The sequence below is a fragment of the Acartia tonsa genome, chromosome 11 (assembly GCF_053477335.1).
Source record: "Acartia tonsa isolate MP-2025a chromosome 11, ASM5347733v1, whole genome shotgun sequence".
Classification (NCBI taxonomy): Eukaryota; Metazoa; Arthropoda; class Copepoda; order Calanoida; family Acartiidae; genus Acartia; species Acartia tonsa.
In genome coordinates, this window is record NC_137270.1 from 15,108,124 (window position 1) to 15,126,325 (window position 18,202).

Genomic DNA, 18,202 nt, shown 5'->3' on the forward strand with positions numbered 1-18,202 from the left:
ATGTCAGATGCGCGACGTAAATAGTTAGAGTGGGGGGAATGCCTTGGCCCAAAACAGGCGCAACTCGTTACCATGCACAGTTAGGACTTCTCAGACAAAGGTCGTGCATCACAGAGAGTTGGTTGTCTGTAATGTACTGTACCACGGGTATGAGGTGAAGGACCAAGAGTCTGGCCTTGAGTTGACAAGTTGACTGTTCAGTCCAGGTGCAACTCACCCATACGACATTAGCATAAAGCTACACTTCGGATTTTGTTGTGGGATTCTCCTACCCCCTTCCCCTTACCTAAACGCATCCAGTTTACGACTTTCGTGATTTGACTTTTTTCTCTCTTTTTAAAAGCGAAGCTTTTCTATAATTATTAAAAGCAAAGCTTTTCTATGATTAGGGTCGGTCCGTCCGTCCTTAACGGATAGCTTTTTTCGTTAATTTAGGCATGTTAGAATTGTCCTATCCATTTCAAATTTTGCATGGTGATTCCTTTAATAGTTAGGTACGATTTTGAAAGCAGAGCAACTCTATAATCATCACCAAAATGTCCGTACGTTTTTTTTTAACATGTTGATTTTTTACTTTTTTAACAACAAATTTTTATGTGATCTAATCATTCGATTGATCTGATTTTTGGTATATTGATTCCTGGGACAACAAAGTAAAATGTAATAAGTAAAGCAACTCTATAATCAAGTCCTAAAAATGTAAGTATGTCTATAAACATTATCCTGAATCAAGCAGTTTTTCAACAAATTTACTTACAATTTTGCTTTGACTCTTATACATTATTATTATGATTATACTCTATACAAGTGTTAATGTCCGTTTGTCCTACCGTTTCAGTGCTTCGCTTTTATGGATATTGTCATCCTTGTTTTTATTACATCTGCTCTAAATCTAACCGTGTGTTTGTCCATTTTTTTACGATTTCTTGATGCTTATGGATGTAATCATCCTTGTTTTGTTCTAACCTGACACTCTCTTCATCTGTAGAATTCCAATCATCATTGAAACTGGATACTGAGGTCTTCCTCACGGCTGAAATGAATATTGGTTGAAAAGTTTGAACACTACTAGAATTCCAATCATCATTGAAACTGGAAACTGATGTCTTCCTCATGGCTGACATAATTTTTTTTTTTTAATTTTTTTTAATTTGTGGTCAGGAAAATTAAGGGATAAGACTAGGACATTAAATTGCTGTACATCAAATTAAAATATCCTCGTACATCAAAATTGGTTGAAAAATTTAAATACTGCTAGTTTAAAACAACTTACAGGGTGGCCACAGACTTTTTTTCAAAATAGCATAAAATAGTATGCAGAAAAAAAGTAAATAGTATGCAATAGTATGTACAAATTCCATAAAATAGTATGAAATAGCATGCATTTAAAACAAAATAGTATAAAATAGCATGCATTTTAAACACAATAATGAGCATTTCAAATCAACTTAATGACTTAAAATGCAGGAAGGGGAGGGGGGGTCTTCAGGTGTTGATTCTTGCATAAACTATAGCTCATGCCTCTGACAGCTTTAGTCCAAAAAAAAACTGCTCTGATGATTGAATGGTTAAAGAGATACCTAACTAGGGTTAGGTTAATCTTAAGGTTTTTTTGAGCCACGAAGGGCTAGGGGGGAGGGGGCATCAAATTGACTTCTAGACTAAAAGTTGGTTGATAAAGATGGTAAATTAAGGGATTCCAGGTCATTTTTAGGGTTTTATAAAGCCCTAAAAGGCTGGAGGCGTAGGGGGGGGGGGGGGTCAGGGGGAATGACTTCTAAACTTAAAAGTTATTTTATACACATTGTTTAAGTTAAAAATATCTGCACGGTTCAAATGTGATTCAAGAGAAAACTAAGGTTTGGTCAATTTTTAGGGTTTCATAAAGTCCCAGAGTGCTAGGGGGATTGGGGCTAAGGTGTTGCTTCTTGCTAAAATTATAACTCATGCCTCTGATAACTTAAATTAAAAAAATCTGCATTTATAATTAAATGGTTTAGGGATAATTAAGGTCAGGTTCATTTTAGGGTTTTAATGAGTCCCGGAGGGCTAGGGGGGAGAATGACTTTTAAACTAAAAGTTGGTCTGCACTAATAAAAGCTTAAGTCCAAAATATCTGCACGGTTTATTCAGTAATTTTAAGAGAAAACTGAGGTTGCTTGAGTTGCTTCTTGCTTAAACTATACCTCTCATAGCTTAAGTCCCCGCGGAGCTAGGGGGATTGGAAGTGGGGTGACATCTAACTAAATGTTAATTTACCCATAAAAGCTTAAGTCCAAAAACTCTGCAAGGTTTATAATTTTGGTTCCTGAGAACCCCCCCCCCCCCCCCTAGATCTAATAGACACCGAGTGACTTAAATAATGGGTTTGGGTATGACACTTAAGTGAGAGTAAAAAGAGTAAAGATTTTATGAATATCTCATTCCTAGCGGGCATAGGATGCCAGCAAACCTGGCAGGATCATGCAGGTAAAGAGTAAAAATATTTGACTTTAAATTATAAACTTAAGCTTTTCCAACATGTCCACATGAGGTATTAAAATTTCATAAATATCCACCGTCGTTTTCCGGCCGAGCCCCGGCTGGCAGCTGCTAAGTACAGCTTCCGCTGCTGAAATTTATGTTTTGAGATTCCTAACATAAAATTTACACACATAAAAACCTTTTCTGAAAAAAATAGTCTTCTAGCTTCAAAATTACAGCCGTTTAAAATTGTTATGTGAAAAAGGACCTAAAAACAGAGGATTTATATTAGTTAAGAGATCATAAACCTCAGTTACCTATAGGATCATTTAATAATAAAAGTACTCCTCAATGCTATTAAAATTTAAAAGAAGATATCTTTACATTGAATGTGGAAATACCAATAACTTTCAAAAAAGGTACAACAATCTGAACTGAAAAACTACTTTCTTCTGGAAACATTTCTAAAAAAAATTGAAAACAAAGTAGCGAGTTTGCCGTATTTTCACAGTAGCATTTGATAAGTTATTTTAGGTTAGGTAAGAGGTAATGATTGCCCCGCAGTGTTAGAGCCCCCCACAGGGGCTATAAATAGGATAAAAGATACTGTGAAAATGCGATAAAACCCGATACTTCGATTTCTTTTCATGATCTAAAAAAATCAGTTCGTTTTAATTACCTAAAAATTGAAGATTTATCTGACATACAAACAAATTGTGGCAAATATTAGGTATGCAGTTTTTAGAAAATAGTGGAAATAGTATGCAGTTTTGGACAATAGTGGAAATAGCATATTTTTTTGGAATAGTATGCATAGCATGCAAAAATAGTAGAAATAGCGGAAATAGTAGAAATAGCATGTTTGTGGTCAGCCTGAACTTATCAAGGTTTAATATAATAAATACCTAACATGTTTATAAAACTTTAGGTACTACCAGCATCGTTTAGATTCCAATTAAAGTCCCACCTGAATCTGTTGTATTCTGTACAGGAGTACCTAAGGTTGACCAGCCAGGATCTGGGGCTGTGTAGCTGGCAACATTACTGGTGACTATGCTGGGAGGTGGTGGGGGCATTAACTCACTAAATAAACAATCCTTGTAGAAAAGTAAAAGGTTGTGCTTGTCTTCTTGTCGATCTATCTGTTTAAACCGAATGAACCCGCTATACGCTAATCCAATCTGGTTCTCCTTTACAGTGTGACTGTGAAGCTTCTTATAAGTTCTGGCAAGGTTTATAACTATTTTGAGGGAGAGTAACACCACCCTGACAGGAGAAATCGTAGTCGCTAGTATGATAATATAGGAAATAGGCACAAGAATAGAATATAGTGGTAGCCATCATCTTTAAGAGGGAGATAGGGGGGGGGGGGCGAATGTACCACTTTATGTAACCAGACAATTGTACTACACCAAAGCAACCGCCATGCTTAATTTCAGTACTGTACCTCTTTTTATTTGGTTTAGTTTTAAAAAGTGTCTCATCCAACACCCCCCCCCCCCCCCCCCCCACCTTTTTTTTTTGGTTTTACAAACCTGTCATCTGCTTTCTCAACGTAAGCTGTGGGAAAAATACCCTCCTTTCCATCTGAAGTCAGTCCAAACCACCAACCTTCACCTGGGGAAAAAATCAGATGATGGAAGAAATAAAGATACTTCGGTACAAACAATAATGGATATAGAATGACCGTGTATAATATGACAGAGTAAAAATTATCGTCATTTAGGTTGCTAACATAAAACTCATTATTTGGTCAGTCAAAGGGAGGGGATTGAGTTCAGGGGATTGATGGGGTACAGGGGGTAGATATCGTTATTTTAGCCCGATGCGAGTTCACTTTATTAGAGAACATGAAAATCTGGTGTAACATCCAAGTAATTATATATCCATTGGTACAATCTAAAATGGAACATTATGAGAAATAGAAAAACATATCTATATCATAAAGTAAACGTTGGACGGGTTACCTAATAAATTTTGCTGAACATCTAGCTAATAAAATTTACTGACCATTCTAATAGCTTGTAAAGTAGCAGTGCTACTGAAAAAAAGGTAAATTTTAAACGTACCAACTTCTGTGTTGGTTACCGTGACAATATCTCCTTCCCTGAAACAATTATAATTATAAAACATTTACCTAGGTATCACTTCTTCAAAATAAAATATAAAGCTTAACCACAAAGCTTTTAGTATAAAAGCTACTCAATAATTCACTTTGTTTGTCTGTCTGTAAGTCAGCCAGTAACGTTATGAGAGAAATTTAATTCTCCGAGAAAATCTTTACATATCTTGTTGAGATTCCATACACAAATAACATGCAATATGTAATTTACTTAGTCCGTCAGTATGTCAGTCATGCTAATAAAATAAAATATTTCAATTCAAAGGTATAAAACTTTGTACGTATTTTCATATATAATTATTTTGTGCTTTACTAATTTTCATGTCATCCTTGTTCATGAACTGCGTAAAGAAAAATATTTAAAAGCAAATTAATCAATTATTTTACTAGAGGCGTAAGGGTCATGGGAATCTTTAGTTGTATTCTATCTTAAATGGCAGCCGAGAAAATAACATCCCCCCCCCCCCATATTGTTACGGACAGACAGACAAACAAAGTTAATCATAAAACATTATTTAAACATTTTTACAATGGGTGTGAATACCTCCCCCCCTCCTCCCCTAAAAAATTGAATTTGTAATGCCTGAAGTCCCCCTTCCTTTTTTACCCCCTAACTGTATCACACCCCACTCTTGTAACGCTGTGCACGCCACTTGTTTAATCATTTATTATTTTGTATATCTGGTTGCTGAATTACAATTTTCAGTTCCAAAATACTAATACCTAAAGTAAAAACAGAGAAAATGGAAATGGTTGGGGCACACTCTAAGGAAAGGGTATGATGATATAACCAATCAAGCCTTGACTTGGAACCCTCACATAGGAAAGAGGAAACCAGGTAGACCAAAAACAACCTGGAGGAGGGAACTCCTAAGTGAACTGAAAGATAAGAAAATTCCATCTTTCAGCAATGCCTCAAAACGTGTCCAATCAAAGGAAGATTGGAGAACCATTGTGCATGGCCTACGTTCTGCCGAGAACTAAAAGGCAATGACGATGAAAGAATACTTAAAGTGACAAAAACCTTCCATTAATGATCTAAAGAATTGTAAACTCTTAATTTGAATCATCTATTTTACTACCTACCTATACAATAACTTTTCACCAAAATGTAAATGCAACTTAATATGTAAACTCGAAGTGCCTCCTGTAATAAAACTAATTCAAATTCAATACATCAGCCCTTGAATCCATTCTTAAACTGAAATTTAAAATTACATTACAATAAACTTTTCTACATTAAAGTTGCAAGCTTAATATTAGTAGGTACCTAGTTAGGCAGGCATTGGCTATTTCTGATTATAATTGTAAGACTGTATACCTAGTGAAGCATACATATTCACATTTTGAAAGAACATTTATGTTAGTTTGCTAAAGCTATTACAGGAATGAATATTAAGGGATAAGACAATGGACGATAAATTGATATACCTACATCCCCAATAATGATACACAAAATTAATCCTGTAGAATACAATTTACAATTAGTGGTTGACACGTTTAAACACTCAACTTAAATAAATAACATATGAGGATTCACTAATTCACTAAAAGTCCCCAAAGTTGTGACACCAACGAATAAGAAATCTTTATTGTAAAAGTGTGGGAACTAGTGTAATAAACAGCCCAATGTCCACTACCTCCCTGTAAGTAAAAGTATTTAGAAAACCAGTCTTTCTTTCAATTGGGCAGCCTTTGTCTATAAGTCTTATATCTGATGGATGGATTTAAGTTACCTTTTAAAGTTAGATAGAAACTACATTTTAATAATTGAATAAATCTTGAATATATCTTAATGAAATAAATTATTGACAATATTATAAGGGTAACCAAAAGTCAGGTATATTAAGGGATAAGACAATGGACGATAAATTGATAAACAACCCCAATGAAAATATATAAGATTATCCCTTCTGTGGGTATATTAAAATCATTGGTTGAAACATTTGGACACTACTTACTTATTTGAATAAAACAATCATAATTCAGTTTAAAGTTTTTTGATATAACGTGTTAATAAAACTTTGGGTACTAACTGCTAGTGTAAATAACAGTCCAATGTCTCCTCCCTGACTGACCAAAAATGCATAATACATATGTATGAATAAATGCAACCAATCCCAAGCACTATTCATCTTGTACAAATTGAATTAAGGGGTCAAAGGGACATTCCTCAATTTATATTAAAATATTTGTTACATCTATAAAAATTTAACATATTTTCAAAGAACATCCTTTTAATAAATCAAATAGTGTTATTCTATTGGCATTACTGGTATCAAGTATTGCTTAATTTAACACACTTACCCTAGACTTAAATCTATCATCAACATTTTTTTTTTATTAGCTAAGAAGTAATGAATGGAATAAATTAAGAAAGATTTTTGTTCCATTAAATAAACCTAGCAGTGAGACAGACAAAATAAAGGGTTCTCTACAAGAATTTTCAGTCTTCTATCTTGAATAGCAACAAATAAATTTAATTACACATAAAATATTGGTGTTTCCAAACAACGAAATAATAGAAAAACCGAGATTGCCCGTTTGAAAAAAATGTATTACTAGAGCTGGGGGGCTGTTGAACAATCCTGGAAGATGGGTCATTTGTATAACAAGGATGGCAGCTACCGAAAGAGCGAAGCTCATCAAATTGAAATCTAATCGATCCTTTGTATTCTGTTGTCTTTCTGTGAAATAAAGCCTAAAATGTCGCGTATAACCACTGGCCCAATGATGGTCCAACTTTGAAATTAAGCTACGTGAAGGTCCTGTGAAGGTTTGTAACTATTTAGAGGTGAATCATACCCGTGGCTTTAGCGTAATTGATAGCGTGCCTCCTTGCTTTCGGGGAGATGTCGGGTCAAAGTCTAGTCTTCACTGCATCATACTAGAGACGTTAAAAATGGTACTCATTACTGCTATACTGCCACTGATAGTCAGTGTAGGGGAAATGCATTTACCCATAAAAGGCACAATTCTTTACTATGCACAGACAAAGGTCGTGCAATCAAAGGGTTGGTTTTCTGTTTTGATGTTACTTAACCTAATATCCTAAAATAAAACTTTGCTTTACCTAAAAACATACAAGTCAAAGTCAAAGATTAGCTTCGCTTCCATTAACCTCCCCCAAAAATGAAGAATGAAAGGGGTAAGTGTGAGTGAGTGGCTGGGGTTGTAGTAAAATTGCCCCCATATGCCTCATGAATTATGGCCACAACTTTTCACCAGAATGGTTTCAATATGCCAGCAGCTCTCAGATCACTCACACGGTGTCCCAACATTTCCGCATAGCATTATAATAGCAAATACCATTGCATCGCAATAGCATTCATTACAAGTTCATTGACTTATTGAAGTGGGGTTCTCCTTCGATTATAAGACATCATCTAGAGAACCCAAGAGCACCATCCTCTGGGATGCGATACTCGAGTAGACAACCACCCTTTTATTGCACGACCTTTGTCAGGAAGTCCAAACTGTGCATGGTAATGAGTTGTTCATGTTTTGACATTTCCCCTGCTCTGTCTATTAATGTCTCGCTTCTGACATAACAGCAGTAGGTACAATTTTTAACGATCTATTATGACGGAGTGTGGTACAAACTCAAACCCGACACCTCCCTTGCACCACTTTACTACTGCCGCGGGAAAAAAGCAATAGATAAAAGGATGCGTTAAGTTGATAAGACTTAAGGCAAAGTTTGTACTGTTGTAATAATTCGCGGTACTGGTGATTTGAACATGTGACGCATGCACAGAAATTAATGCACACCATTCTTCACAGGACATAGCCTGGAATAAAAGGGGAAGGGCTTCCAAAGAAATAATTTGCTAAATTCGTAATCATAGGAATCACTAAGTAGTTAACAAAATAATTACAATGGATATAATATACGTGGATATTGAGAGATTCTTGCATATCTACTCTAAATTATAGAATAAAATTATTCTCCCAGCTGGCTATAATAACAATACCCCCTTCTTAATGGGAACGTATTGATCAATATCTGAGGTCTGTATTAGCAACCTAAATTGACAACAATAATTCCACTGTCCCAATATCCTTATACCTATTCATTAAATCTCTGTTGCTTAAGATTTCGAAAACTACTACCCATATGGACTCGGAGTGCTTAATTATATGGAAGCTTCATATAGGTCCCGTAGCTATGTAATTTCAGATTATATATGTCTTGGGATGGTTTTAGCCTATTTTTCTGCATCCCCTACCCTTCTAATACAGAGCTTCTAAACACGAATATATAATAAAAATTCAATAATTTTCACATTTTTTGCCAGATGCTGTATACATTAATTCCTGTACAATAAAATAGAAACTTTTATACTAACACTGAGCTCTACTATTATGTACAATATTTCTATATTTTACATTGAACATGCGTATTTAGGATCTGGTATATTTTATGATTAAATGTTGCTGAAAACGATTTTTCCTAAAATGTAAGAACTTTGGTAAAAATGTAAAATATTTGTTTTTACGCGTGTTTGGATCTTGGATAGGTATTAGGTATATATTATTAATAGAGCTTCCTATGCCACTTATGATGATGTGCGGGAATAAAATGGGCGTTAAGCCGTTTGGCAACTAGCATCCGTCAAAATTGTAGGTTTTTTTTTAGATAATCGATCCGAGCAACATTTAACCGAGAACTGCACTAGATCCCTTATTTATTAAGATTATGAAATATTTTATCAACTAGTATTGAAATGTTAATCTTCTAATGATAATATTTAGAAAAAAATCAGATTTATCATTGCAGATAAAAAGCAATGTATCACTTACAATTCTTCAGGATAGGATAGGACAATGGAATATTAATTACCCATCTCCCCATTACATAGAAGTAACATTGTGCCTCAATTAGCAGAAGAAAAACATTTTTCTCATCATAAATGACATACGGACTCTGTGGTATTGATTACAAAGCTAGATTGTCCTTAACTCATTATATGCATTACGTGCATTAAATCTTCACTTTGAAAAAAGTATTTTTGGAATATATAAATCAAATTTAAATTTGAAATATCAGCAACATAACTAACATTACCCATCGTTGGGATAAAGGTATAGGTAAATAAAAATGAAAAAAAAAACATCAAATTTTTTGTTGTTGAAATTTTGCAATGGTAACTCAAAATTTTGAGAAACAGTATAGCAGGGGAGCATATTAATTTAGGCGCCATTAGCATTTCTCTCGGTCCTGTTATGTGTTAAAAATAAAATACTGATATAGCATATTTATTATCAAATCTTCAGTACTCTATGCTTCATTAAACCATGATGAAGTTAAACAAGGATGACAACATTCATAAGTAGCAAAGCACAAAAAAGTCAGGGTATAGAAAACGGATAAACGAAGTTAAAGCAGATGTTTGGTTGTAATAACAAAGAATAAAAGAGATAAAAATTCAAAACCCAAAGAAATTACAAATTCTTTGATAAAAATAAGGGTTTTCTTTTAAATCATGACCGACAGACAGACCGACAAAACAATGTAAAGAATAGAAAATAAAATTTCCCCTATTGCGTTACGGATTTACGGACAGACATACAAAGTTAATTATATTATAGAATAGCTACGATACTAACAAAGGTGAGAACATTCATAGTAGGTCTATACCTCATTAGAATAGAGTTAGAAAGTTTAATGTAATATCCTGGAGATTTCAAGAATATCCAAGGCCAGGGTTGGGGGTAGTTTAAGGAGTTTTTAGTTTATATTCACCCAAAATTTTGGGATGTACATTTGATTATCAAACAAGTTATCTGCCTCTCCGCGCAAGCATTCACAATGAAGTTTCTTACAGGTAAAGGGTAGAATTGTAACTATTTTTGGGGAGTATACTTCCACCCTCCTAAGAGAAATCGTCCCTGGAAACAAACTCTTCCCCCTATAAATTTTTAAAACTTTAAATTTTTATTTATAAAACTGAAATTTAAAGAGAAGGTTTAATTCACAATACATCCTCCCCCCCCCCCCCTCGCTTTTAAGTGCCCATGGAGTCCTCTAGGATCGTAACCGTTGGTAAATTATCAAGTAGCTACGCGACCAAAAAAACAGCATGTAATATTGTAATATTAGGATCCGTATTTGCGAATTAAAATTTTTACAACAAGTAGAATAAAATGAATAGCGAAATCACGCAAAATCAAGCAACCATGAAATTAATACACCAATAAAATCATACCTACAAAATTAAGAGAAACAACTTAATTTTTAAATTTTACAATATGAAAACAAGGATTAAAATATACATAAATGCGTAATATTCATTGGAAAAGTTTATTATTTAACAGGAATAAGCCGTAGAGAATGAAATTTCAATAAACTTTTTATAAGAATTGAGGTTTTTTGTCTGCCCGCTGAGCCGATTGAGTTCTCCATTTAAGGGATTCCTAACTTTGGTCCGGGAACGGGTTTTAGATATTTTATTCGTTAATTGAATACTCAGGATTGTTATGGGCTTTTTTCTGTCCCTTCCTGCCTACCACATCACATCGTATCCCTAACAAAGAATTACCATTTCAGAATAGATGGACGCTGATAATGTATAAAGTTACTACGCCTCCAACTTTTTTATGCTACAAAAACTAAACGTTAGTTATAAAACATGATTGTTTAGCCCTGATATTTTGTCAATTCATTACATTCCTTCACACCAAAAAGGGCTTTCTTTTTAATGACACATAAATTACCAGAAACAAAACATAAAAATTTCAATAAATTTCAATTAAATATACCTAGGCATTTAAAAATATTTTGATATCAAAGTAGGTAGGTACATATTTCAAATTATAGACATACCTAATTATTTTATTATCAAGGCATCTAGCTCTAAACTAAAACGAAATAGTAAACTAAGTAGGTAGAACACCTGTCATAAAAATTGTTTCGATCGTTCCTTACATCTTAAATAATTCATTATGATTATTATTGACATTTTAAGAGTTGATAAGTAAAGACATACTTCTACTACGAAAGATGTGCGACATGGATAGTTAGGAATGCCTTGGCCCAAAACAGAGTTGTTTGTTTGTTGCATGTTATTTGTTCTAATATCCTTGGTGTTTGGACAAAAAAGGATAAAATTGCATTGTTGCTGGACCCAACGTTAAAGTGTCATGGACGAGGTATTTGACAGATAGCCTGGGTATGACAGGTGATATACTTTTTTATTTGTCTTGAAATATATAGAAACAATTTGGGTAGGGCGTAGGGAAACTTAAAATCCTCACTTCTATGAGTTTGGGTGGATTCGAATCCACCTTTGTTGTTTACAGTGAGTAGATGTTGATAAAGGATACGCCCCAGAGACCTTTTTTTGGAGGGGGGGCTGGTGCATTTTCCCAGGGACGATATCTCTTTGTAGTATCTCAAAATGGTTTAAAACCTTCCCTGGACAAACATCCTGTTACATTAATATAAGGTTATGCTTACCTAACAGATAATTCATTTTCAGCTTCTCCTATAAAATCATACAGAACTTTGGCCTTAAATTCCATAATTTATCTGAAAAAGAATAAAAATACATGGTTGATAGAAGTTTACTTTACAATTAAGGATTAATACAATCATAAGAAGCGAAAACAAAAAATCATAGATGGAAATTCAAGGATATTTAAACAACAGAGGTAAGATCTTGTGTTAAAACCCTTCTAATATTTTATTTAATTTTTGTAATTTTTTTATGTGATTTTGGAGGATTTTTCACGGAAACAATTTTGCCTCACCAGAGTCCCATTTTTTAAAAAAAAATCCACCTCTGATGTTTAATGTTAATAACTTTATTGGGAAAAATAACAAAACCTTACATGTTTTAATATCTCTCTTTTTCAGCATATCTGACAGCCTAGCTGATCGACGGACCAAGTAAATCTTTATAAAAAAAATTATTTCAGTCGTCGATCTTGAAAAGTAGACGTAAAACACATATTTTGTATAATATGTGGAATGTCAACAAAATATCAGACGACTATTTTGCATAGCAGCCGAGAAAATCAAGTTTCCTTCTAATCGTACGTGATAATAAAATTTAACTTAGCTATACTGAAATAATATAATCCTTATGTTATTTATAAAACAAAGTACATACATATATATATGCATAACTAGTAATTTCTTGCATTTAAATAACTGTTACATTAATATCATTTTTTTTCATTACACTAATTTATACCTAATATGTGAAATTTTTCACTTGAAAGTCACTTTTTACAACAACAAAAAAATCGCGATTTAACAGTTTTGTAAAAGAGTTAAAAAGACACGGAACTAATAATCACATTTCAATTTCACATACAATCACATTATTCCACGAATTTAAACAATAACATTTTTTATATGACTAAGAAGATTTTGAATTGAACAATGTTTATGTTGAAATCAGCTGATCAATTTAAACTCCTCCTATTAGTGCTTCAAAATCAGAGTGGCCAAACTTAAATTAATTCAAAAAATATTTTCAGGATAAAAAAAATCATATACAAAAAAAATCTAAATGAAGTATTATATAATGACGAGAAAAAGATAAAAAGATATTTAAAATATTTAATTTATTTTTTAAATTTTTACAGAAAATTCATTAAGAAATTTTGGCCACTTACGGAAAACAACAAGTGGCTTTGTAGTGCTTCTAATAATTGTGTGTGTGTGTGTGTGTGTGTTTGACCGTGAGTTGTAGTGTGTCTGTACGTCTTAGTTTATTATAGTAAGGGCATAAATCGTAAAGTAAATTGGGGTTTTTAAAAAAATGATTGATTTTAGGGTTTTTTTAGTCACGGGAGAATTGGAATATTCAATAATCCAACCACCCTCCCACCAATAAAAAAAGTTTCTTGCTAATGAATGATATATTTTTTTGGAGGGGGGGTGAAGCCTGAATGGGGGGAGAGGTAGCACGCAATTCCATATTTTTATTTAGCGGGGGTTTGTAAAAATTTCAAAATTGTGACAACTGAACTTGAAGGGAAAGGCAATAAATGTTACCATCCGCCCCTCCCCCCTAAATAAAAATTTCATGAAGTGGTAATTATCTTACTAAGTTATTTTTTTTGGGGGGGGGGGGGAGAAAACCATATTTTAGGTATAAATGTGAAAAAAAACCTGATATTATAAAACTATCAGCATTGAACTGTAGTTGCAAAGAAGCCAAAAAAAATTGAGGCGAGTAATAACCCCCCGGCCCCCCCCCCCAAATAAAACTTTTTTGTGGCGTAAATGGCACCCATAACTTAATAGTAGAATTTCTATGATTAAGAGTAGTAAGGAATTATTAATGACAGCAATGAAAACTGTTTATATATAAAATCTAATATTTAGGCTATCACAAATACCATATTCTAATAATAGAATTCTATTTGCTATTTTCTACTTTACTATTTTTTTATACTTTGCTATTATGTGCCATATTTGTCAGCTACATCTCTCTGTCTCTTTCTATCTCTCTACTCTTCTCTTCTACTTCTTTTTCCATTGTATTTAATTATGATTATGCTTTTGCTTCTTTTGGATATGATTATTCTATTATTTAAATCTTAAAAGTGTTTATTCGATTGAATCTGTTAAATCCATACCTACCTTTCATCTAAATTCAACCTAGACAACCCTTAGCAATCCAGATTATGAAATGAATGGTAGTATTATAATAGTCAGAAATAGATTTGTAATCATGCGTTGAAAATTTTAAAAAAAATAATTTCATTTAAAACCAAGTTTTTAAAGTTAAATGTATGTACAACTGCTAAAATTGGCTAGAATAGTAAATTTTTGTTTGTAAGGGAAGCTTTGTGTTGATAACACTGGTAAGGTTTAAGGCTGTTTAAAGTTGGTAAAGACATCATTTTGAAATTTTGTTACGATTATCTTGCTTGTCCCCAACAAATAATTAAATACTTAAAAAAAAAACTTTTTTATGTTTTATTTTTTAATACATAATCCTCTATTGAATGGAATCTATTAGTATAGTAATCATGATAAAGTAGTAAATATTGATAAGCTCTTTTGTGTTGTGTGTGTGTGTATTATGGCATCAAAGGAGAATAGATAACAATGAACAACTTAATAACAAATTCCCTTTCTCTGGAAGAAGTCTCCCCCTGTTATATAAACTAATATTAATAATCTATCAATTGCTCCCTTCAGTTCTTTGGTAATATATTTGATTTTCTTGTACCGATTTTATACTTATTCATTATTTCTCTATAATTCAAAGTAGCTTGATGTCTGTCTGTCTGTCCCTTAAGATCTCTGTAACCAATGAACCCATCAGGGAATATACCTACTGGTCCTGTGGTGGTTTTAGGCTATTTTCTTGTAGCGTGGGACACCCCTAATCCCCCCAAAAATAAAAAATTCCCCTTCATAAGATAAGTGTGGAATTTAGTTTATTATACTTAAATAAAATAACATGAACTGTGTCTATACTGTTTAAACTCACTAACCACTTGACTTAATTATTTTCCTTTAAAGGGAAGCATCTTATGGGTTCAGGTGAGGTTTTTAATTTATTTTTAGGAGAATTTACATTACTAGAAAAAAATCCTCCATCTTAATCTTTTTCTTGTTATGCATCGATTAAAGTTGGTGGACAAATCCTGTTTCCAACTTTTATGTGTACTGTATACTAAAAGCCATCAGAAAATAGCAGGCTCATAAATAGAAAAATATGATATCTTAGATAAAAAAGAAATCAGTCTACATCCTTTTATAGATTGTAGGTAATATTTACAAAGAAAACTCATTCATTTTGTGCAATACATATTCTTTTAAAAACTGCATGCATATCTACCCAAACATAATTCCTTGGTGTAGTGTCTGTTCACTGGCCTCATTAGCATGTATGTAAGTACATTGTAGTGTGGAGTTTAAACAATTATCAAATTCATGTCAAATTGTATTAATTCCCATCTTAGCTTTAATATATTTAGAAGGGACTTCAATGGTTGAACCACATGTAAATTTGTTATGGTTGTAATTTTGTCAAAACAAAATCTTTAAAAATTTTCAAAATTTATACTGTAGTCATTCTGAAATTGATTTAATATTATAGGACATTTTTATCCTAGCTAAATAACTTTATCAGCTAATTATCTTGAAAGTATAAACAACATCAATTTATACATGAATGTAATTTTATAATTGATTGCAATTTTACAAACAAATGAAGCGAGAAAATTAAAAAAAATAAAATAAGAATTTTCCTCTTTCAGTTGATACATAGACAGGTATCTTTTTGGCACTAGTAGACACAATGGTATTAAATTAATTGCATTTCAAGAAGAGAGATTAGTTTAGGAGGCCCCAGTTTGCTTTGGAGTATATACTCTCATGGACAAATGAATTTACATGTTTATTTAGTTGCTGGGCTGCTTTCAATTACAATATCAGGTAAACTAATACAATATTTGTTAAAAATATTCAATCAAATTAATACAAAATACAATATTCCATAGATAAATAGTGTTTATTCATTAAAGATTCATTTCTTCATATAATGATACAAATGTACTATCAACCTATCATAAAATTTATAATTTAATTGTAATTATGTTTCTCACATCTATTGAATTAAGAACAATAGCATTGTTCTCTTCTAATTTTAAACCTCATAATAAACTAGTGGTTAATCAAAATAAACAAATTAATCAAGCTTCATAGAAATGGTGATATAAATTAAAGGGAAATAAATACAAAATGTATAAAATAAAGTATTAAAACAAGTTAATGATCATTGTATCTGAATAAGAATTTAGAATTATAGATATTATTCTTTGGTATAATAAAATTGGATTTAAAATTTTGTAGTAAATATTTTGATAGATGTTAAAGAATAATACAGTAAATATTCATATTTCCATTTCTTGACATAAACATTCAAGTTCTGGTAAGAGATAGAAGAGCGTCTATAGTGGAAAAAGATGAAGAGAAGATAAACTTACAGGAATAAAGAATTTTTGTAACAAGTTGTCATTTTTATCAGTAATGCATTATAATCATAAACATTCCATTACTCTATACAAATACACAATTTAGGATTTAGAATGTGGCTTATTGTTGGTAGATATGAATGCAGAGGTGGGGTGTTTATAACCAAGCGACAAAATCAAGGGAGGTGTTACAACTTCCATTTTGCTCCCTAAGGCAAAATCATGTGCATGTGACTGTACTAAAAAATAAGAAAAATAAAAAGATGCAGAGTAAATCACAAAAACTCTTTGATTATGTAATACACAATGTTTAAATTTATGCACAATACTTGTTATTCCTGAGCACACATCACCTGAGATGCTGGACCTTTTTTCATAAATGGAGTAAATATTTGTTTACCATATTCCCAGCTATATATAAGAGTGTAAGTGTATACTACACATCAGGGCTTATACAGTATTTTTAGTAGCAAAGATACTCTATAATTCAATTTGTATTCATCCATCTGTCAGCCATTCTATTACACTATGGCGGAAATTAAACTTTCTCGAATGCTATTTAAGATAGACAGCTGACATTTTAAGCATCTATGCAAAACTAGTCTAAACATTTTTTGTTCTGATCTAATAAGGACACATTCTTCCATATTTTTAATTCTAAGGTCATTAAGTAAATTTCTATGTTTATCAAGTTAAAGAAATATTCTTTAAAAACTTTATTACCTTTAATATAAACATAGCAGAAGAGTGAATGTTTATATAAGTTAATAAAAAATGCCAATGTTCTCTCCCTCCCTGGTTTTATTTCCTCCTAAACCCCTCCTAACCACGCTATTGATAACTGCTTGAAATGTGTACCTATGTACTAAAGTATGTAATAATAGTGCAATAATTGTTCAGATAAAAAATATTTATTTGTTTTATCGAACTAATAATATAAAAAAAAACATAAATACTAATGCACATTTAATTTTGTCCAATAAGATCTCATAATTTAATTTATTCCTTAGTCTACAATTTACCTTACTTTTATCTTTGTAAAGGTCCAGGTCAGGCTTTTAGATGAAAAGGGGGTGTAACAACAACCCCCTCCCCCCTCTTATTCAAATGTTTTCTTACAGAAATGTAACTTGTTTTTTAAAAGCTGTTTTGAAGTTTTTTTTCGATTAGAGCCATTCAAACCTATACATCAAGGAGGGATGGGACATAGGACTGTAAATTACACGGGTACCCAAAGTTTTAAAAACCGGATTATCTTATTCCTCTTCTCAAGAACTTTTGGTACTTTTATTAGATTTTAATTGGTTGGTTACTAACTACTATTTATAGACAATAAGTTTCTGATCTTATATTTGTATTTGCAATTTTTGGCCAAAAATGGATCATAGTGTTCAAATACCTATATACTGTGAATAGATAATACTTCTAGATGGTCAAACTGGCCTCAACTATCTGTCAAACTTAAAGAGTAAATTTTAGCAAATAAACAAATTATTTTTATCCTAAGAAATGCGACTAGCTGACTTTATGTGAACTATGTGAAAAAATAACTGCCCTTTTTGAACCAAATTTTGTACACTTCTAACCAATTATATGGCCGGATTGTTCCTCTACTCTTGTCCTATTGGCTGATTTATAGAGTATGTATCTACAGATTATATCTATTACACT

The 18,202-nt window shown here is 32.3% G+C and overlaps 1 protein-coding gene across 4 annotated transcripts in view; it reads right to left on the minus strand.

Annotated features, from left to right (window-relative positions):
* LOC145332239 (sorting nexin lst-4-like) overlaps positions 1 to 18,202 on the minus strand; it is a 491,682-nt gene that overhangs the window by 73,030 nt on the left and 400,450 nt on the right. For 2 of the 4 annotated variants that reach the window (XM_080177192.1, XM_080177191.1), the window contains exons 2-6: positions 12,045 to 12,118; positions 4,533 to 4,570; positions 3,999 to 4,080; positions 3,431 to 3,546; positions 967 to 1,033 (exon numbers count right to left, since the gene is read on the minus strand). The exons of 1 other annotated variant lie outside the window; for it this stretch is intronic. In XM_080177192.1, the coding sequence (XP_080033318.1) occupies positions 967 to 1,033; positions 3,431 to 3,546; positions 3,999 to 4,080; positions 4,533 to 4,570; positions 12,045 to 12,109 (368 nt within the window). In that variant the 5' untranslated portion in view covers positions 12,110 to 12,118. The remainder of the gene's footprint in view (positions 1 to 966; positions 1,034 to 3,430; positions 3,547 to 3,998; positions 4,081 to 4,532; positions 4,571 to 12,044; positions 12,119 to 18,202) is intronic. One more of the 4 variants, XM_080177193.1, reaches the window with a different exon arrangement.